This window comes from Osmerus eperlanus, chromosome 1 (genome assembly GCF_963692335.1).
Source record: "Osmerus eperlanus chromosome 1, fOsmEpe2.1, whole genome shotgun sequence".
NCBI classification, from domain to species: Eukaryota; Metazoa; Chordata; class Actinopteri; order Osmeriformes; family Osmeridae; genus Osmerus; species Osmerus eperlanus.
The window spans coordinates 26074336-26096861 of record NC_085018.1 but is presented as its reverse complement, the minus strand read 5'-3'; the positions used below and the strand labels follow the sequence as shown (position 1 = coordinate 26096861).

General features: G+C 42.4%; 1 protein-coding gene across 1 annotated transcript; it reads left to right on the top strand.

The window, feature by feature from the left end:
• The first annotated feature begins 1000 nt into the window (after positions 1-1000).
• On the top strand, positions 1001-22069 carry igfn1.1 (immunoglobulin like and fibronectin type III domain containing 1, tandem duplicate 1). The gene is made up of 27 exons (XM_062473249.1): positions 1001-1214; positions 5179-5260; positions 5985-6020; positions 8068-8187; positions 9656-9795; positions 9929-10028; positions 10133-10174; positions 10310-10352; positions 10557-10734; positions 10994-11107; positions 11293-11461; positions 11630-11902; positions 12047-12628; positions 13496-13600; positions 14683-14784; positions 16789-16913; positions 17214-17355; positions 17539-17832; positions 18014-18310; positions 18454-18633; positions 18765-18893; positions 19047-19355; positions 19468-19553; positions 19844-20036; positions 20266-20562; positions 20783-21109; positions 21219-22069. The coding sequence occupies exons 2-27, from the start codon at positions 5212-5214 to the stop codon at positions 21221-21223; spliced, it is 4437 nt and encodes a 1478-aa protein (XP_062329233.1). The 5' UTR covers positions 1001-1214; positions 5179-5211; the 3' UTR covers positions 21224-22069.
• The last annotated feature ends 457 nt before the right edge of the window (positions 22070-22526 follow it).

Below are 22526 nucleotides of genomic sequence, written 5' to 3'. Positions count from 1 at the left end.
TGCCAGCTTGTAAGATGACATCACTGAGACTCCTCAAGGTGTCAACTGTTGTCTTGAGCGAGGCAGTAACGAGCAGATACTTCCAGAATGTGTGTGTGGTGTGGAAGTTGTGTGACGGCCCGCACATTTCTGTCTTCGAACAATCCACTTATCTATTTCATACACATCTATTTCAAAATGTCCATGTACAGCTGTTTAATAGTTAATTACTAGCAGATAGCATTATGATAACATTATAATGGCATGACAATCTACACGTCATTTTTAATACCGCTAACAACTTTGAATGTTCTGTAAACGAGAATAAAACCTACATTCTCCTAGCCCTCACACCTGTCAGACTTTTAAGACACAACTTAGTCTGCACTCAATTTAATGGGCATATGTCAGACTTAAGAGTCCGATTTATGACCCCTTTTCCATCAAAACTCAAAAAGTTGTACAAAAATGTACAACTTATGTTATGAATAAAACTAGCACATAAGACATTACTGTGTGTGAAATGTAATGGGTTCAAAGCCAAATGGATGTGTACAAATTTATAATTTATCTTGTTTGAACATGCTGTGATCTTTTCAAACATCAGACTTTGATGTGATAAAAAAAAGTCAAACTTCTGTTTTTCATTCATTGTGTTTTACTGATTTACTGAAATGAACATGTTACATCTTTCTTGAAAGGATTTCAAAGGGTGTTTCCAAACAGCTTGTTATTGATGGTACACCAACTATCCAGATGAATCAACAGAAGCAACACAGTTCTCACAGTAAACAGAGGAAGGCCTTGAGGATGTGACAAATTATCCCACAGTGCTGCTATTTTACATTTTCATGGTGCAAGATAAAATATAAACATGCCCTTTCCCATCAAACACATACATGTCAACATGAGGGATCATAAGAACACATATCAAGAGGGGAAAAATAAATTGTTAAGACTCCTTTCCTGACCCAGCCTTCCTCTGTGTCCTCCCCCTCCTCCAGGACCAACCAACCAAGGGGTCTTTGGACTTGCTCCTCAACCCAAATACAAAGAGAGTCTAAAGTGCTTTTGGCAGTCTCTGCGTCTGGGCAGCAGTGGAGCATAAAGAGGAGCGCGTCGCTAAGGGGATTTATTACCTAGCACACTCTGGAGCGCCCACTCAAATATCTGCACGTATCCAAAGACGTCCTTGGAAGGATCAGGGCTGAGAACCAGGAGGACTGACAGACCAGGTAGGTTCTCTCTCCTCTTACACAGGGGACCCACACAAGATACAGTGACGGTGAAGAAGCCATAAACCACATATGCTGTTCTATTGTGTCAGTATTGATATTCTGTTGTGTGACTGAGACATGGTCATAACATTGTGGACATTCCAGGATTCCATTATTGGGTCTTGGAAGCGCTGTAACGATGTTGCTGGGAACGTACCAGCAGCTTGAGGCCACTGGGTTTAGTGTGGTTATTAAAATACGAACACAGGTGAAACATTTGATTTGTTCTTCTGGGTTTGTCAACAGAAGCCAGGGATCCTAAACATTGTTTTTCTTTTTCTGATCCTAAACTTTTACATGTCCTGCTATTTCATCCACTCGGGTTTCAGAATACCATATTAAGTTTGCTCTGGACTTGCATGCGTGGCTTGCATTCACTACGTATTTAACGGGTTTATGTTACATGGAAGCATAGCGGATTTGGTGGTGGTTTGTATAATCATTTTGGTAAGCATGCGTGTTCTCAGTTTGAATTTCACCGTTTGGAATCTGTATAGCAGGACACTGTCCTGGGGTCAGAGTCGAGAGGTTGCAGGGTGAAAGCTAACTATAGATGAAGGTGTCAGATCAATATGCAGCCCAAGATTTAGGGGAGAACACAGCGGGTGTGGACTGCTTTCCCAGAAAACTAGTCCATTACCAGTACTTCAGGTTGTGTGGGCATTGTGATTTTTGCTATTGTTGTTTGGGTGAAATAGTTTCATTCTTTGTGTATGTATGTGTGTGCTGTGTGTGTTAAAAATAACATAGAAGACAACAAGAATGTAATGGCTTGAAGTTATGACTTAGAAGCAGTTCAGACATACTACACTGACATGAGTAAGGTCGAAGAAAAATAAATACCCACTGTGTAAATAATGACGAAAACTGATGCCTTTTGCATTACAGTTCAAGAGGTAGGTAAAGCATGTTCCCAATTTTTTGGGAAGGTATCAACATGCTCACGCTGCCCATTCTTATTCTTATTTTTATATATATTTTATTTTATATTTAAATAGTTTTATTCTTAGATTGTTTAGTTCTTAGGAATAGTTAAACTTCTATACCTTTACTTAATTTAAGATTCGTATATGTTTAGTGTTTGCACCTCCCTGCCATAGTAAATTCCGTGTTTGTATAACATACATGGCGAATAAACCGAATTCTGATTCTGATTCTGATGTCAGTCTCTTAATTGAGAAGAATGGACAAATCCACGAGGCATTTCAACCAGAGGTCTTAGCGCTCGTTTGACACCAAAAGCCCTTGTCACCATGGACAGCTTTGTGTGAGTTATACATCTGAAGTTGCAGCCAGTGTTCCACCCAGTTCTCAGCTGTGACCAGGGTATGTGTGACAAATCTCAGTGACAGACATTTGAGAAGCCACCAGATGCCATTTTAAGATTACACAGCCATTGGCACATTCGTCCATAGTGGTAGATGGTTCAATCTCTCCAACCTGTCTTTGACTATTGTGAGTGTGTGTGTGGGCTGTTCGGCCCTGTGAGAGAATTCTCACAGTGAATTCAGCACACTGTCAAGCTGGCTGATTGATCATGGAGCTGATCTCCGCACCTCAAACGGATGGTCCTTCTGTGGGTTTCTGGGACACTGTAACTGGACCCTGGAGGTCTTTGTTAGCACTCACAAGATGAGCCTTCGCAAGCCTCTCACACTCAGGAAACTGTGGACGACACTTTAGAGAAAGCCTATCCTCAAAGGGCTTTCATATCTTTTATATATATAACGAACATCACAATAAAACATAACATAATTACAAAAGCAGAACATTCATAACAGTATTAATAATGATACCTTCTGAGGGTGTGTACCATGGTAGTCCTGCCAGCATGCAGGTGTAAAGATTCAGTTGAGGTGCTGGTATGTTTGCTGCATGCTGCCAGAGTGTCACAACGTTGTGAAGCTTCACGCATGGCTTGCACGCCCCACCGCGACAGAGAACGGTTCGTTTTCTGCAGCACTTATCAGAGAAACAGGTGAGGAACAGCCATTAGGACAGCACATGGCATACATACAGGCCTTCATCAACATTCAGCTTCCACACAACCCTAGGCTGCACACAGGGGCCCGGACACAGAAGCTGCTCTCTAAATTTAGTAACAATTGTCTGCGAACTGTGAATGTAATGAGGTTATTAGTTGTTCCTTAATTCTAATGTAATGTGTGTGTGTAAGGGTGTGTGGAGGGACTAGGTGAGACGGCTATCCAGACGGCTCCAGTTACAGGTTGTTTTGCTCTCCTGGTCATTCGTTTTCAAACCTCAGCAAGAGTGTGGTCCAGGTCCAGGCTCCTGCCCAGTCCTACTAGCTAGCTACTGAATATCTGGTTTGTCTTAAAGCGATACGACACAAACATGCACCAAGCCAACAACACAACCAGACACAGGGACAAGCGCCAACAACACAACCAGACACAGGGACAAGCACCAACAACACAACCAGACACAGGGACAAGCACCAACAACACAACCAGACACAGGGACAAGCACCAACAACACAACCAGACACAGGGACAAGCACCAACAACACAACCAGACACAGGGACAAGCGCCAACAACTCAACCAGACACAGGGACAAGCACCAACAACACAACCAGACACAGGGACAAGCGCCAACAACACAACCAGACACAGGGACAAGCACCAACAACACAACCAGACACAGGGACAAGCACCAACAACACAACCAGACACAGGGACAAGCGCCAACAACACAACCAGACACAGGGACAAGCACCAACAACACAACCAGACACAGGGACAAGCACCAACAACACAACCAGACACAGGGACAAGCGCCAACAACACAACCAGACACAGGGACAAGCGCCAACAACACAACCAGACACAGGGACAAGCACCAACAACACAACCAGACACAGGGACAAGCGCCAACAGAACTCACCTCAAGTCTTTTCTTTTCCACCGTGTCTGAAGTTTCTGAAACTCAGTTTGTGAAGTAGTGGATAAGAATCAGCCCCGTCTCCGCCCTTAGCGTTCCTCCGACCAATCAGAAACTGCAGATCAGCCAGGAGGTCACATTTTACGACACAAAGAAAATATAAAACACATTAGCAGGAGGGCGTGACCTATCACAGCCAGGACTCATGCAGGAGCAGAGGCAGTATCTTATGACCCCTGGGAATCCTAACTTTACAATCAGAGTGTAGATTACCCTCACGTGAAAAATAAATCCAAATATACATTCCGATCATTACCCTCATGTGATACATCCAAATCAGTCCAAAGGGAAACCAAATTTACCTTTAGCTTATTGCTGTTATGTGAAAAAATATCCTAATCCAAACGCACCTTGAGTTAATTTACCCTCAGTAACAGACAAAGCACTGGCTGAGAGGGAACTGTGTGATTATGGATGGTGTGTCTACACTCACCACCACTCGATAACACGCATCCCAGTCCGGAACAGACCTCAGCATGTATCTGACTAAATCAACACATTTCAGAACCCCCAGTAATGGGTAGACATTCAGCTACTGGACACAAGGACACTAATTAGGCTGTGTGTGTACCAAGGCCAGACAGTTGGGTTGTAATTCAAAGCATCATTAAGCTTAATTGCAGCTGAAGCACTGAGGTGAGCAGCTCCTGGCAGTGTGATGAAGCAATCTTCATTATAATTCTATATAATATGACAAAAATAAAGAAATGAAAGTTAAGGTGACTGTCTAGTGACATTTACCGTTTACATGTCCTTCAGTATATGAACCAGCATCTCTTAAGGAGTCTATAAGTTAATATATAAGCATATATAAGCAACATATGGTTGAGCAATATTAGATCATGATAACAAAATAAAACAAGGTCAGTGAGTCCTTGTGTGTCCTTAAAGTTCAAAAGTCGTTAAATAAACAAGTTATTCGCTCGGTAGCTTACTGATGTCTGTTTCTGCTGTTGCAGATCTGAATCTACAGAGCTTGAGACCCATCCAGGATGTGGAAGAAGTCGAAAGTCACCGATCAGACTGCCTCCGGGCAGGGGGGTAAGTCCTGTAGCAAACAGCGTGACGCATTTCTCCTCAGGTCACATTGCAGCCGCCTACGATAGAAGGAATCTCGAAACACCACTATCGATTGACACTGAATCGGAAATGCACGTACACGAGAACATTCAATCAACTTTGCAATGAGCAGTACGTCAACACAATGTTTTTGTGCAAAAGAAACGGATCAACAGAAGAGGCCGAAGACTGAAGGACAGAAAGATCACATGCAGGGATTCAAGAGAATCACAAGTCTATAAACCGAGGACAATAAGCCAGAAGAACACAAATCATCCAGGAACGTCAAGAACATAAAAAGTATCTGGTGATTTTAAACAGTGGACGAAAAGGAAAAAGGGTCTCTTTAGATATGTTCTAAAATGTTCTGGTGAACATTTTAAAACGAAGAACACTAAACAATTGGTCCATCTACGCTGTGGAAACATGAAAACAACATCAAGATCAAGACTAAGTGCAAGACTCCAGTCTTTTGGTGTAAAACCGTCACAAATCATTGTATTTCTCCAAGTAATCCCATTGAAGTAATCTTCTGAAACCTCTTTGAATGTTGGCTATACCCAGGTTGTGTGTTATCTCCCCTGTCTGTGTGTTAGATGTGTTTAGTCCACAATCCCCTCAAAGTTCCTAAGACCCTGTGGTACTTTTGTCAGGATTAACCTTCTCCTGTCCTGTTCCCTCTCCCACTGTCATGTTGCTTACATAGTAGGAGGTGCAGAGGGGGGGCTGACCGAAGAGAAAGGTACAGTACTTCAGAAGAAAGAGAAGCATCATCAGCAACTTAACTGTCATTGTTACTGTCCATGTCCTCATCGGTACGGCGGTTGAACTCAAGCATGCTTCCTGGTTTCCCTCCTCGCATGTCCTGCGTCTGTCTTCGGTCCTGTCAGGTCGTACAGTTGGATGGATCCACTTACGACGCCACAACGAATGCATAGGGTTGTGACGTTGGAAGTGCTTTTTTTTCCAAAACGAAGTACACCCGTTTCTGGAGGGCCCTGACTATAAAACTAGGAAGTGCTCATCGTTAAATATATTTGTGTTAATTGTTTGTTTTACTATTCTTTCGTTGAGTAAGTCCATTTCTTCCAGATGTTAAAGAGATGAAAGACCAGGCCCCTCTATGAGCAGGGTGTTACTGTTCAACGTACAACCTGAAACCTTATGTCAGGGGTCACTAATTGGCGGACCGCGGTCCGGGTCCGGACCCAGGCGGTTCCCTATCCGGACCCGGACCTATAACCGATATATTATTATGGAATTAATTCATTTTGACGGAACGTTTCCATTTTAACCGGCACATCTTTTTGTTCCAACTAAATGTGGTTTCTATCTTACTTGTCCAATACAAAGGTCCAATCAGGAGCTTTAATAACTGTAATCACCATGACAACTCACTCACTGAAAGTTGGTTGCAACCTCTGTGGGTCAGGTTGTGTGTGTCATTCACAACAACGCAGGCTAATCGATTTGCTAACAGTACCTGTTTCTTCCTTAGCAAAAAACATGGCGTGCTCTAAACCCGGCGAAAAGTTTATTCCAAAAATATCTAATTTTAGACAAGTATGCATTTGTGCTGCCGGTGGGGCGCACAAAACCGATGTGTTTAATGAGACGGTTGCCCTTGTCAATATTGGTAGCTAATGTGAAACGTCACTATCATGGCCGTGGGAACTAGGAGTGCTGTAGCACCCCTTGACAGCACGAGAATTTCCAATGATATGACTTGAAAATTCACCACCGCGGCACAGCCCAGCCCTGCAGTAGCGGACTGGCCATCGGGAGCACCGGGAGAAGAATAACAATGGAAAACCAGGCTAAGAAACGTAAGGGTGGGGCTGAAAAATTAAGAGACAAAAAGACATCACCTTCACTAGACAAGGTTTTACCAATTGAAAAACGGCTATGTTCATTTTACATGAAGCTCAAAAAACTACTTTGTGCTCAAATAAAGGCAAAATGGTCTTGCGTGCTACGCGCGCTCGCATTAAGTATCCTAGCGTTCTCACTAGCATCACATCAAACAGAATGTGCATGACCTATTTTTACTCCCAGTCCGTCCCTACCGCCCCGCAACATTAAGAACCCCCCCCCCCCCCCCCCAGCAGCACCCCCCTGATAACATAGCCTATGTTCCCGTGGCTATGGTCACTATGACACAAAGCATGGACACTTTGAACAAAATTACCCCCAGAACTCTGATGGTAAGGACCAGAAAAATAAACCATAATTGTTCCGGACCCTGGACTGAATGGAAATTTGGTTAGTGGACCTTTTGGGTTTCTAATTGAGAACCCCTGGTTTATGTTCTCACGTGTTCAGTTGATCGACTAAGCAACAGAAACACAAGTTAGAAATACTGATTCTAGACTTCTGGTACTGCGTTATGTAAAATTGTAGGATTTCTAACGGTATGAGTCCTGAAGTGTTGAATCAGAATCGCATAAAACCGAGAGGTAAAATTAGTCTTAGATAGAATTTTAAAGTAAGAGTGATTGTTAAATTAAGTCATTCTGTATTTATGATTGTGTGGTTTCGTTCCAATCTGGTAAAACTATGAGTTTTTCTGACTGCGTTCTAAGTGGTGCAGTATTTTAAACCAGAAGAATTTAACTAGTATTTTAGTAAAAATATATATTTTACCAATATCAGTTTAGAATAGTATAACTTCAAAACCAATGGAGAAATCAAATATCGTTAAAAATGATAATTCTGCATGAAAACTAAATGTTTTGCATTAAACATCACTGTACTCTGTACTGTCTAATTAATTTTTTTGGTCAAACCAGGCATCAAGAAGCGATCCAAAGTTCCCGGGGTGATGATCACCCAGTATGTGGAGGAGATCCCAGAGGGGAAGAGCCACCCTGACTTCACCCGCAAGCCCATCGCTCTCACCATCCAGGAAGGTGAGCGCGGCACCGCGACCACAGTCTAATCAACACCCCATCTCCACATCAATAAATCAACGAATAATCAAAGAAATTAAACAAATAAGCAGCGCAGTTCCTATACTGCACATCTTCCAGACAATCTACTTTTTGTTTAGTTTTTTGTTTGCTCTCTCTGCACGAGTGTCCTATCACAACTCAGAGAGGAGTTACAGTACTGTGCAAAGGTCTCAGGCACATATAAATACGGAAAAAAATGCTGTAGAATATAACAAAAAGTTGAGGGTGTGAGTAAGGTGTTTGTCAGAGTGTGTGAGGTGTGATGAGGGCCAGTTGAGAGATGTCAGATTATTAATCAGTTGTGTCCACACCAACAACACCAACTAGCACAGAAGCCTGTGATACAGGGTGAACAGTAAACTGACATACAGTCAGTCACTCACACCCTCAACAACAAAAAGACTAAAAGACTACATTTCTTAATAATGCACTTTTACACAAATACAGGAAACAAAAAAATATATATCTGAAACAAATTAATGGAAAACTCTTGAGTGCCTAAGACTTTTGCACAGTATTGTGTGAGTTTTAAGTTGCTTAAAATGACACAGCGTGGGCCCCCATTGGTGCGACACGACATCCAGTCACACACCGGGGTAGCACTCATAAGCGCAGCTAGTTCAGGCTGGGCAATCGGGCAGCGCGCGTCAGTCATCGGGGATGTAAGGCATCTTACTCCACCTTCCTTTCCTTCGCCCCCTACCACACCCAGGTTAGCAGCGCATATCCATTGGGCCACGTCCGATAAGGCGTCTTTAAAAGACGCACGGATACGCACACACTCACCCCGGTTGTTGTATGATCAGTGCTGCTGCCACCCTCCACCATCCCCTTTTCCCCCCATGCTGTCTGTATGTTCTTTCACGGCTCTGGCCCCTGAGCTGTACACGTGACAGATGGCCTGAAGGATGGGAAATGTAACCCTTCTAGGTGGCTCATATCACCTTCCACATATGTCATGGATGTGAAGAACAGGCCTACATAATTTACGATTATGACGACCGACAACACCACGCCCATGTGCCTTCCAGGTCCTTATATAAACCAAGGAAAAAAATAACTTCCTGAAATGGGAAGAAACTAGTTCTTAGATTAGATTAAGTGTTCTTTTCACATGCGCGAGCTCCTGCGCTGCCAAACTAAAGCAGGCCAACTTTGATGCCATCATTAAAGTCACAATATTGTCAAAAAGTATGCCACAGGATGGCTTTCTTTATGACAGTTTTGGAGCACAATGACATGCTGAGGAATATGTAAAGGTGAGACTATTCAATCATAAAGATGTATTATAAATAAAAACCACAAACAGTCTTGCCCTGGTTAAAATGTTGTACTATATATTATTAAAACTAACATGTCAAGTAATATACAGAACGTCTTGTTCTCCATGCATTGCATCCAAGCACGATCTCTCCTCCCACCCCAGGTAAATTAGCTATCTTCAAAGCTATCGTGATCGGGGACCCTGAACCTGTGGTGACATGGAGCAGAGCTAAAGGAGAAATTACCGACAAGGAGAAGTTCCAGAACAAATATGACGATGTGTCCCATGAACACACGCTGGAGGTAAAACAGATCACAGGAAGACACAAGGACGAGGGACCCTGATTGGACGGATTAGGGAGGAAGGTTTGAATCAGTATGCACAGTTCAGTGCGGGACTAATGAATGTGTATTCTGCCACTTGTTGTGTGTGTAGATCCCTGATGTCACTTCAGACGAAGCAGATACTTATAAATGCTTTGCTACGAATGAATATGGAAAAGCTGTTTGTACCGTCGTCTTGAATATTATTGAAGGTGGGTTCAAATGAGTGATGCAGCACTTTTAATCCAAGCAAGATGAAGAAATGAATCAAATAGTTTTACATTGAAACTGATACATAGTTAACCTTTTTTTGCAGTTGGATTCAAAAAAACGAAGGAAATGAAAAAGTTAGAAGAAGGTATTGTGTTTGTCCAAAACAAGAACACGTTTTTCTTCTGCTAGGACATATAAATATGTTCTTAATGAATCTGTGTGGTAAAAAATACAAAAAGAGAAACCCATATTTCTTCAGCTTGATGTTACTTTCCACCAGGTTCTGTGGAGTCTGTACAGTTCAGGAAAAATTTGAAGAAACGGTAGGAACCACTAGTCATTCATAAGTGAATAACATAGAAGTCATTTATCTGACGCTGTGACACAAAGTACTCCACAGAAGGCTGCACCACAAAGTGCTGTACAGAGTTTTCCTCAGCCACAAAATGGAACATGTATTCCAGTGGTGCCATTACAATCACTGGCAAGGCGGGCACATTGTCATCAGGTGTGTTTGCAACCTGCAGGGATGGAACTCGTGAGGAGAAACCGATGGAGACAGACGAGAAGGTCTGGGAGATTCTGCTCAGCGCAGACAAGAAGGACTACGAGAGCATCTGCATTGAGTACGGCATCACTGACTTCCGTGGCATGTTGAAGAGACTGAAGCAGATGAAAAAAGAAAGAGAGGAGGAGATAGCGCAGGTACATGATGCAGACTAACCTTTTTAGGGTATCTAATTTGCCTGGAAATGAGTGCGTGGAAAGTTCTGATGTAGTCAATTAAAAATGCATTCAGAACTCTTTGTATAGTTGTATAATGTAATTACAATGTTTGGTTTTCACAATACAAAACACCTGGATAAGTGACTAATGTACAGTCAAATCTAAATCTTTTTTTTTTAAAGTTATGCAGGTGTTTTATTGCATTTATGTATGTGTACTTTAATTTATTTTTCCCAAGTTTGTTGAAAAGATCGGTAAGCTGAAGCCCATTACAGTCTCAGCTGAAGATTCTGCATCCTTTGAGCTCGACATGGACCTGAAGGATCCAAGCAGCAGGATCTTTCTTTACAAGGTGAGGAGACACAAACTGACCCCGTCTAACCCGCCATGTAACCCTGATCCCAACCCCCTACTCACAAAACACTGATCATATGCTGTATTCATTATTATCTTTGTACAGGTTAATTTTGACAGCTAAATGTATCATCACCAAGCACAACAAAATGTATCTGATCGTGTTAATCTCTGTCCCCTTAGGACGGTGTCATGGTTCCTTACACCAAAGAACTGGATCTGGAGCAGAAACACAACTTGAAACAAGTTGGCAAGAAATACATCTTTACAATCAAGAATCTGGACCCAGCGGATGCAGGTCTTTACCAGGTGGACGTGGAGGGAGTCCCTGTCTTCTCTACTGACTTCAAAAGTGAGGACCATCGAGGGTTAGATCAAGTCAACAACACTGTATTGTGTGCATGTGTGTGTAGAGTAACGTTTAAGGAAGATGGTACTTTTAATTACAATGAGTTGACCTGAGTTGATGAGAGTTGAGCTAATAAATCTGTATTTTCCCACATTCTCATCCACTTTTCAGTTCCCCCTGTTGAGTTTGCTGTCAAAATACAGGAAGTGAAGGCAGAGGAGAGGCAGGACGCTCTCTTCCAGTGCGTTTTGACCGTACCGTTGAACGAGATTACGTGGATGGGGAAAAACTGCCCTCTGCAGAACGATGAGAAGTTTGAAATCACTGTTTCTGAGGACAAGCTGATTCACAAACTGCTGGTGAAGGATTGCTTGCCTTTGGACGCTGGTATCTATGCAGCTGTGGCAGGCATTAAGTCGTGCAATGCCTGGCTTATTGTTGAAGGTGAGTGAGGGGGAAAATAAGGTGATGGAGCACTCTGGTCCTTTGAATGTGGCCTAAGTAAAATATTGATGTTTTATATTCAAAATACCTAAGCCTATAAGTGCGAAACTGCTTCAATTTCACAATTCTCCTTCCACACCTCAGCCGACAAAAACCCTGAAACGAAAGGCAAAAAAAAGGAACGCAAAACGACGATGGCGGGAGCGAGTGACCTGGATCTGGAGAAGATCGCCAGGGAGCAGCAGGAAAAGTACAAGAAGGACATGGAGGCAGCCATGCTGGCGGCTAAGAAGGCCCAGGCCGACAGGGAGGCAGCTGAGGCAGCCGCCGACACGGAGGCAGAGGCAGCCAGAGCTGCCGCTAAAGCTGCCGCTAAAGCTGCAGCCGGGGCTGGGGCCGGGGCTGGGGCCGGGGCTGGGGCCGGGGCTGGGGCCGGGGCTGGGGCCGGGGCTGGGGCTGGGGCTGGGGCTGGTGACGCCTCCGCTGACGCGGCACCAAAAAAGAAGAAAACGACCAAGAAGGTGGTGAAGAAGATGGTTGCTCAAGCCGCAGATGGAGGTGCAGGTGCAGGTGGAGCAGATGAGGGCGGAGCTGCAGGGCAAGCTGGAGCTGATGGGATGGTGGAAGTAGAGGTGGAGGTGGAGGAAACCGACGAGGAAGACGAAGCGGTCGTGGTGAAAAAGAAGCGCGTGAGGGACGGTCCTCTCATCCCGGACACCGTCGTAGGTAAGAAATGTGTTTAGTAAAGAAGTTGTTTACATGATAATTTATCTAGTAGGAGTTAAAATATTTCGCTTTTAATTTTCATTTTTGGCAATCTAAGTTAACATCCGTACACACAACCTAAAATGGTGGGAAACTAGTTTAATGAGTAGACTAATTAGTACCCAAACTGTTGATTTTTCAATTCACACAAGACTTGGAACAAAACAGAAAATACAGTACTTTTATCTGCAATATTCATTACTCATCTGGGTCAGTGAATTCCGCATTTAAGCTACCGTCCAACACATATGTTACTGTTGGTTCACTGATGTTGTTCCAAGTGTTGTGATATAATGTAATCTAGTAATTACACTTAATACTAGCTGATTAAGTCCTTAATGTGTGTCCATAATACCGTTCTGCGTACAGTATCTTGGTGTACAGCCGCCAAAACGGTCATTTCTGTTTTCTTGCTTTTAACAGTCTGCAACTGTGGTCAGTGTTGTTTCCTGCATCATTGCCAATGTCTTTTTTTGTTCCCTTAAAACTCAAACATCCAAACACATGCTCCTCTGTAGCCCAACCTGGAGTTGAGGAATCTTCCCCAGTAGCTCACCACTTGTGTGTCGGTTATTTAGTCAGACGCCCCTCTGAGGCGTGATGAGATCCAATGCTACGGGTCATGTTCCGCAATTCCAGATTGGGCGTTGCACTAAGACAAATAAGTCCACAAAATTCCTTCATATACATAAATCACAGCCTTTGACACCCTTTGGAAACTCTAAAAACTCACATTTATCTGTGCCCTCATTCAAGTGAGTGAGAATACAGAAGGTGAAAACGATTGTTTTTTATGTGATATCAACATGATATGAATATCACCAATAGGAGAATCTAATTATGATGACGAAACATCCGAGGGTGTAAATGAGAAAAAGGGGAAATCTTCACGTCGTAAAAAGGAGGGTCCACTGCTAAAGGAAGAGACAGTTGGTAAGAGATCGCAAATGTTTCCTTGGATGAACGTGCATGGTGAAAAAAAGAGAGAAAAAAGGTTTGTTAACTTTCAAAGTCATTTGACAAGAAATGACTTTGGGCAAAAACCCAAAAGATACTGATCAAAGTAATATTTTGTGCACTTTTTGGAAGCAGTGTCCTCCTTATTCAGACTAACTAAAACTGCACTTTAGAAAAATGTACATGATGTCATCCCAGCCCCTTAAAAATCAAGTTAACTACTTCCGTTGAATTCATACATGTAGTATGCAGGCCTACATATAGTTTGTTGTTTGTGATTAGATTAACTGTCAATTCGACTAAAATAATTGTAGAAATTGACATATTAATATACCATAACAAAATAATGTGTGCATAGTTATAGCCATTTGAGAAAATCTAAACGTAATGTACAGTGCGTAGCATGTACATAACATGACAACCACTCTTTGAAATACAAATATGGTTTTGTATTTGTTTTGTATGGAGCGTGTGTGCGTGCTTTCATGTGTGTCAACAGACTTCACGTGATCTTGCCTTGTTTTCACACGTGTGAATGTTTGTTGAAAGAGGGGAGTTGCCACAACCATGGTTATAGGTATTTGCAAACTCGCAAACTCATTCAAGTATGTGAAAGCTTTGTGCTGGAAGAACTTTGATGAAGAAGGTGGTGGTAATTAGTGTTTACTTTACTTTCACAGACTCCAGCTCACCTCCTATTGTTTAGTTTTTAATTACACGTCAGCTATCAACTGTAAATCTTCACAATACTTGAATTGGTTACAGCTTGACAATCCCTTGACCGCCCCTTTTGTGTTCAAACTGTTGTTTGTGAAATCGTTGATTTCTCTTGTTCCTGTTGCCATCGCAGGTGTTGGTACTGTCACCAACATCGTCTAGTGTTTCAAAGACTGTCCTTTGCAAGGCTTATCCAACATTCATCAATAAGGTTTTGATGTTTGATAACCGATGGTTCTTATGAAAACCATCACTAGGAAAAACAAATACAGAAGAAAACCCCACAAATTCAAGCGCGTGTATCAGAAAAAGGGAACAGGGTGTTGGTTTGGCTGGACCAGCAGGCAGCGTTATGTCAGCAGAGCCCGCAGCTGAGGCAGCGGGAGCTGGCAAGCGTTCAGGCCGAACAAGGCAAGGCCCTTTGCTCCCGGACAAGCTTGTTGGTAAGATAATGGATACTGCATCGACTGCTGCATGAGATGCACGACCAAGGAGAAAAGTCATTTGATGAAAGAAATGGCTTTTTCCAGTGGTTTGGGGGGGGGGGGGAGAGAGTGGGGGGGAAGGGCTTGTGATCATGTGATCACTTTACAGAATGTTTAATTTAAGCCCAAAGTAGCTCACCTTTTTGTTAATCTTTTAGGTATCTTGACTAGGTAGGTACGTTATCTTAACTGTATACTAACTAACAAGAGCCATATCCTTTAATGACATTAATCATAATGGTAGAGCCCAAAAGTTAGATATTCACTTTTAAAGGGTGAAAGATTAAGTGAATATTAGGTATTTAAACTTTGGATACAACTTCGTAGGAAGCTCCGGAACATGTACAGTACTGTGCAAAAGTCTTAGGCACCTAAGAATTACAATAATAAATGGTTTTCTCTATTTGTGCTGCAGTATGAAAGTGCAATGTTGATCATTTTTTTGTTTAGGCCTTTAATTTCATTATGTCTTAAATAATATTTGCTTAATTTTTTAGTATATATATTTTTTGTGCCCAAGACTTTTGCACAGTACTGTATGTCCTGTAAGTCACTGTACAGCTCCAGCATGTTGAGGATCAAATGACAGGTAGAAGTGTCTTTGTTGCCGCCTTGTTGTTTGTTAAACTTGTGTTTGTGTGCATTTGTGCTCTTGTTTGTCTTGTCAACCCGCTTACCTGTAAATGTCAAAATCATGCCCAAATATCAGCAAACAAGTTCTGAAATCTATCGTATTCAATGTAAGGACCAACTGCCAGTGCTTATGGAACTATTTGGAAGACACACGAAGAGGCAAAACGTCATGCTTTGTCAAAAATAAATTAAAGTAAAAATTAAATAAATAAAAGCAGAATCATTGTGACATCTTGACGCAATTTGAAGGAAAGACCATGTCAGAGTCTTACAAGTCACATCCCCCCAGTCCACAGGAACGAGGAAATCAAGTCAAGTTTTTCGAGTCCTCAAGTTACTTTGACACAAAATCTATATGTTCTCTGAACAAATTAAGTCAAAGTTAAGCCTTTTGGAACTGCTACTTTAGTCAAATCAGATGTGTTGTTTTTTTTGCCCAGGCAAGTCATTTTACAGACCACATCTCTGAAGAAGACATTAGGCTGTGATGAAAAGTGACCATTTCACTCTGTTGTCAGATTCAACACCTGGCAAACCTTTGGACTCACACACAACCTTTCAACATCAATTTCCTTACAGAATCTTGAGAAACACTGGAGAATGACAGTTTGGTGGTGAAAATTGTAAAAAATAAAATAATAAATAAAGAAGTCACATTCTTCAAAGAAGTGAAGGTTAGAAATAACTAACTGAGCATCAAAGTTTGCAGGATAGAAATAGAAACATTTGGACTGGTAAACATTGAAGATGTAACCTACTGGTCATTGGAAATGTGGGATGTGTCACATTTGCCGACTTTTAGACCACCTAGTGACATCATCAGGACTTTCAGTTACTGAAGATGTGTTCTGTACGGCTATTCTTGTCATCCAAGGACATTGTCCAAGTGACGGTTACCACCAGAAAGGCTTATGGACAACAAAAAAACTGAAGTACTATTTATCGCCAAACCAAAACATGGACTGACAAAGAGGAAAGTTATTTGTCTACACCGAAGTCTTCTACACATTTTTTTTTGCATCAGCCTATTACTCACACAATGCGTTTCTAACACTCTTCACATTTGATGTATTTAAAAAAATACATGCGATCAACCAAATGTCTGAGTGGCCAAATCGAAGGTAAGTTAGAGTTAACATTTCCAAGCATGCATCGTATGCCTCGCATACATGCATGCATGACTGGGTGGAAAAGAAAAACGGGAATGTTTATTTTCAACTCAAGTCTTCAGCAAATATTTGAATACCTTAAATACTGCGTTCATCACTGTGTGCTGCGTGACGCCCGAACGAAGAGGACCTGATAACATGCGTCTTGTGAACCTCCTAGACCCTGGAGTCCACTTCCACAGTGGGCTGGCGGACTGCAGCGCCAACGTGGGCGAGGCAGCAGAGCTGGTGTGCAAGCTGAGCAGTGAGGACTGCGAGGGGGTCTGGTACAAGGACGGGGAGGAGGTGAGGATGATATCCACCTCACTGGGTAACACTGGCAGATTCCATCGGTATACGATACATACTCGATAAACTATGAACAAACAGTATATCAAATCAGAGGTACTTTCAGCTAATCCTATCCTTAAATAGTTGTTAAATAGCAGCAGAGTTGTCGTAGAAAATGTATTGCTTCTTGACGGTGTGAGCATCTATAAAAGGTCTACAGGTAACTCAAAATAGAGAGTTACTTACGACATGTTTACTTCTACCAACATTCCAGTTCTGTTTACACTGTCTTGATGCATGTTGTTTCTGTTGTAGATCAAATCGTCGGATGGCATTACCATTTCCAAAGATGGAACCTACCATAAGATGAAAATTCATAAAGTGACAGAGGAATATGCAGGGACATACCGTTTTGAGGCAGACGGAAGGAAGACTGAATCAACGATTGTTGTTGAAGGTCACAACCTCTGTTTAAATTTGCATACAATCCACATGTATTATATAAAACCAATTTAACTGGACGTATAAAAACTTTACAGTAATTTTTTATTTCAGTGTAATGTTACCAATTTCTCACTTTCCACTGCTATGGTTTCAGTTGTCTCATAGTAACGTAGTTAAGTTCTGTTTCTCTTCATAGACCCACCTAGATTTGACTCGGAGGGACTGAAGGAATTTGTAGTTCCAATCACTGTGAAAAAGGGTCACAAAGCTACCTTTAAGATGCCTTATGGTGGCCGCAACCCAATAAAGATCCAGTGGTACCTGGAAGGCGAGGAGCTTTCGGATGACTCGAACATTAAGATCGAGCACACCGAAGGCCAGAGCCGTCTGCTCCTCAACAAGCTGCAGCGCAAAGACAGCGGAGAAGTCAAGATCAAAATCAAGAATGAATTTGGCACCACAGAAGTTGTGACCCAGCTCATTGTACTTGGTGAGTTGTATTCACAGGAAAATGTACTTTATTCGCAGGGAAAAGAGAAGCCCTATTCTTTTATGTTGGTTTAATTGTACTGATCCGTTTCCAATGTTCACTGTCAGCTTAAGACTTGGACTTTTGCACAGTACTCTATACAGTATATAGTGATCAAAATGTATTTCCTTCTCTTTTCAAGACAAACCCACGCCTCCCATGGGTCCTCTGGAGATCATCGAGGCGTCTCAGAACTGCATCGACATCAAGTGGAGAGGACCGAAGGACTCTGGTGGCTGTAAGATTGACAACTACATCATGGAGCGCCAACAAGTCGGACGCAACACCTGGAAGAAGCTGGGGCCGATAGGCGCAGAGGCCCACTACAAGGACAGTGACGTGGACCACGGCCGGAGGTACTGCTATCGTATCCGAGTTGAAACCGAGATTGGCACCAGCGAGTTAATGGAGACAGAGGACGTTCAGGCGGGTACGAAAGGTAAAACGCAAAGACTTGAGGGATTCAGGTTGGTTTAGGTGCCATTCTCGTAGAGAGGCCCCTCTGTAACGCTGCTTTAAGGGGAAAAGGGAAATAGAAGTTAAACAAATTTGAAAAAAACGATCAACCCTCTGTGTTGTCAGCCTACCCCGGACCCCCTTCTGTTCCCAAAGTGGTCAGCGCCTTCAAGGACTGCATCAACCTGGCCTGGTCTCCTCCCTCCAACACTGGAGGCACCAACATCCTGGGGTACAACATGGAGAAACGCAAGAAGGGCAGCAATCTGTGGGGCCCTGTTAACCTACCAGACGAGCCTATCAAAGGTTATTAACAATATCAATACTCCTGTATCTACTCTCGAACTCTATATACTTGCATACACACTAGTGGGACTGTTATATATATATTTTTTACAATTGTTGGAAGTTGGTCCTTTCTCCCTGTCTGTATACAGGGAAGACCTTTGGTGTGAAAGACGTGATTGAGGGCATGGAGTACGAGTTCCGTGTGTCAGCCATCAACAACTCAGGAGCGGGTGAATTCAGCACCCCATCAGAGTTTGTTTTCGCCAGGGACCCCAAAAGTAGGTTGCAGTCATTGCTATACCAATTTTTTTTTTATTACAGTTTTATCATCTTACTGTTATCAAATCAACTGACTTCGTACAACTCTCTGTACGGAATGTCTTCAAAACAAAGACGCCAACTAAGAATGCCTGTGATATGCATCGTTACAGAGCCCCCCGGTAAAGTGATCGACCTGAAGGTGACAGACTCCACCTACACCACCTTGTCTCTCTCCTGGACGAAGCCCAAGGACATCGAAAAGGTGGAGGACGAGGCCAAGGGCTACTTTGTGGAGATCAGACCAGCAGAGAACCCTGAATGGGATCGCTGTAACTCCAATGCCATCACCATGACGTCCTTCACGGTGAAGGGCCTGAAGTCCATGGCCATGTACTGGGTGAGGGTGATCGCCACCAACGATGGAGGGCAGGGACAACCCCAGGAACTGGACAACTACATCCTGGCGATGCCTCCTCCTGGTGAGTCATCCCGCCCTGTTGTGTCTCATCTGATCACTCTGAGAGAAGGAAACATGAATACTGTGTGTTGAGTCTCTGTCCCAAAATCTCGTTTTGCATTTTACAAATCCAGTCAGGCCAAGGTTTACTGACGCCAAAATCAAGAGCTTCATGGTGGTGAGAGCTGGGAATTCAGCTCGTCTCAACATCAACTTTGAGGTAAGGTTTGACCGCTTCGTGCTTCGAGCCAGTCTGTCAGAGCGGTGTAGGTGTTAAAACACATGGAAATAAGAATTCCCTATTTTCCCGTTCATTTACCACACATGCAGAAATAAATGTCTTCAAACTTGACTGCGGGTGCCGTTTTCATAACGCAGATTCTTCAGGGATTAGTATAGCTCAGTGGTTAGAGCGTTTGACTGCAGATAAAGAGGTTGCAGGTTCAAACACCTTTGGATAACTTTAGATAAAAATGTTAGCTAAATAGATAAATGAACTATTCTCCACAGGCTTCTCCTTGGCCTGAGGTCACCTGGCTGAAGGACAGTGGTCCAGTCTCCAAGCGGGTGACTATCAGCAACGCTGAGGGTGCTTCTCAGCTGCTGATCCCCTCCGCTGAGCGCTGCGACACAGGAATCTACACCATCATAGTCAAGAACATCGTCGGCCAAGAGACCTTCAGCATTGAGATCAGAGTCACAGGTAGGATCAACGGAATTTTAGGAGCTGTACTTCGTGCATGCACGTTTCTGGAAGTTGCTTTGAATTTTTTAATAAAAAAAAATATATATTTTTTTTATAGCTGGTCATTCAGTAAACGAAGTAACAATTATTCTGGTCATTCAGTAAACGAAGTAACAATTATTCAAACATCCGTTCGTCCACAGTAATATCTGACAGTTGGTTTGAACATGTTTGTGACGGTTTGCAGATGAGCCCAAGCCTCCAGGCCCGGTGGAGGTTGAGGAGAACGTCCCTGGAACCGTGACCGTGTCCTGGACTCCCTCCCCAGACGAGAAGAGAGACGACAGACTGCACTACATGGTGTCCAAGAGAGACTCCAACAAGAGGCAGTGGAACACGGTGGCAGACCGCATCTTCAACAACAAGTTCACTGCCTGCAACATCATGCCTGGCAGAGACTACCAGTTCCGTGTTTACGCCAAGAACGACATGGGCTCCTCCAAACCCTCAGAGTCACCTAAGTGGTCAATCACGGGCAAAAAAGGTTTGTTGAGAGCATTCTAGTGGATTAAAGTACATATCTCTTTTATTCTTCAATTCCTGTAAAACTGAATATCTCCTCACCTGTAACGCTCATGTTTGTAGTGATTATACTGTGTATATAGAGTACCAGTCAAAAGTTTGGACATATTATATATAGTTAAACGTCACATTAAAGTACTCACTCATTGATTTAAACCTGCTTTTTAATTTATTGTTTCCAGAAAAGTTTTTGCTGAACATGCCAGAGTCCAAGACTTGCAATCTGGAGCGACCTCCAAAGTTTCTTGTCCCGCTTAAAAAGCACACGGCTCCTGAAGGTTACGAGTGCTACATGAGCTGTGCAGTGAGAGGGGACCCCACACCCCACGTCACATGGTACAGGAACAACATCAGCCTCAACACCAACACCAACTACTACATCTCCAACACCTGTGGGGTTTGTTCCATGCTCATCCTGAGGGTCGGACCCAAGGACACCGGAGAGTACAAGATCATTGCTGAGAACCCTCTGGGAAGGGCAGAGTGCGCCACTAAACTCACAGTCAGAGGTACATGTTAAAACTGAAATCAAACTGCAACGTTTAGATCGGCTAGTGCTAAGGAATTAACAAGAGTCACTGATATTTTGTATATTTTCTTTCTGTTCTTGTTTTTCAGACTAAATCAACAACAGGGATGGGCGCAGCCTCTTAGGGTTCTATTAGCATCAGCAGCTTTGAAGAATTCCTTTTTTCCTGTCTTGTTTGTTTTGGCTGATAGCAGGGATCGCATTTTAAGTGCTGTATCAACATAGGAAAGCTGCAATGTTGGCATTTTGAATTATGCATGTTCACTGCTTCTTGTTTTTAGTGGCCCTTAAGAAATTTGAAAAACAATTACATTTAAACTGAGCTGGGTGGTCAGATGGGGATAAATGCTCACAGGATAAATTGGCAGATGTGTGGTAGTGATTCACTAACTGCAAAGATACTATATCATTAAATGGTAAGATTGACAAATGATAGAATGGGTTTTGTATGGAGTTTATTCTTCTTTTAAGAATTTAGTTTTGTTGTATAGGGTTTTATTATTGGTTGTTTTGATTTATTTAGCTTTTGTTATTCTTAAATTTCGAATTTACAATGTTGCAACATCAGCTATGACCTAAAACAAAAAAAATTGAAGAAAAAAAACAATGTGAATTCGCTGTAATGTAGATATTTATATGATGGTGACTACTGTGAGGGAGCTTGTTGTAAATAAATATCTCAAGCTCATATTTGAATACCCAAGCCAGTTCATAAACATACATTAAGCACAAATGAACAATCTTGAGTTGAACTACACACAACATTTGGAGTGAAATGGTGGTATAATATGACCTAAACAATTGCTTTGATGTATATTTAATAGGTAATATGTACTGTAATTACATTTCATCAAGGTCATTTACGTTCAAAATTTGACTCCTCGTACAACTTGTGAACTATTTTGTGACATAAACCTTTATGTGAGCTGTATTCAAATGATTTACGTCCTCTCTCCTTGTGTTACCTCTCAGGACATATTTCTTCGGGCTGGACGTAAGTCCAAGATTAGAGCCACTTAAGAGCAGAAGGAGCTTCACAGGGTCACAAAAACTAAAGTTTTCAGTTTCACTAAACAACATAATACTTTGTAATGACGCAAAACACACAATTTGAGTCACAACAACCCTATCAACCTGTGGACTGCATATATTTTTCTGCATTCAAATGTTTTCCAGTTTGACAGATAACAATGTAGCAAATCATTACTCATTTAAAACCATAATCAAAGAAGAACGTAAAATGCAGAAATCTATTAAAAAAATTACATCACAAGTAGTCCTACATGCATACATAATACACAAAGTTGAATCTTACCAGCCAGATGTAGAAAAGAACAACTGCCAGGTTATGTTCAGCACGTGGCACTGCACCTTCACCCCAGCTCTTCACTGACTTT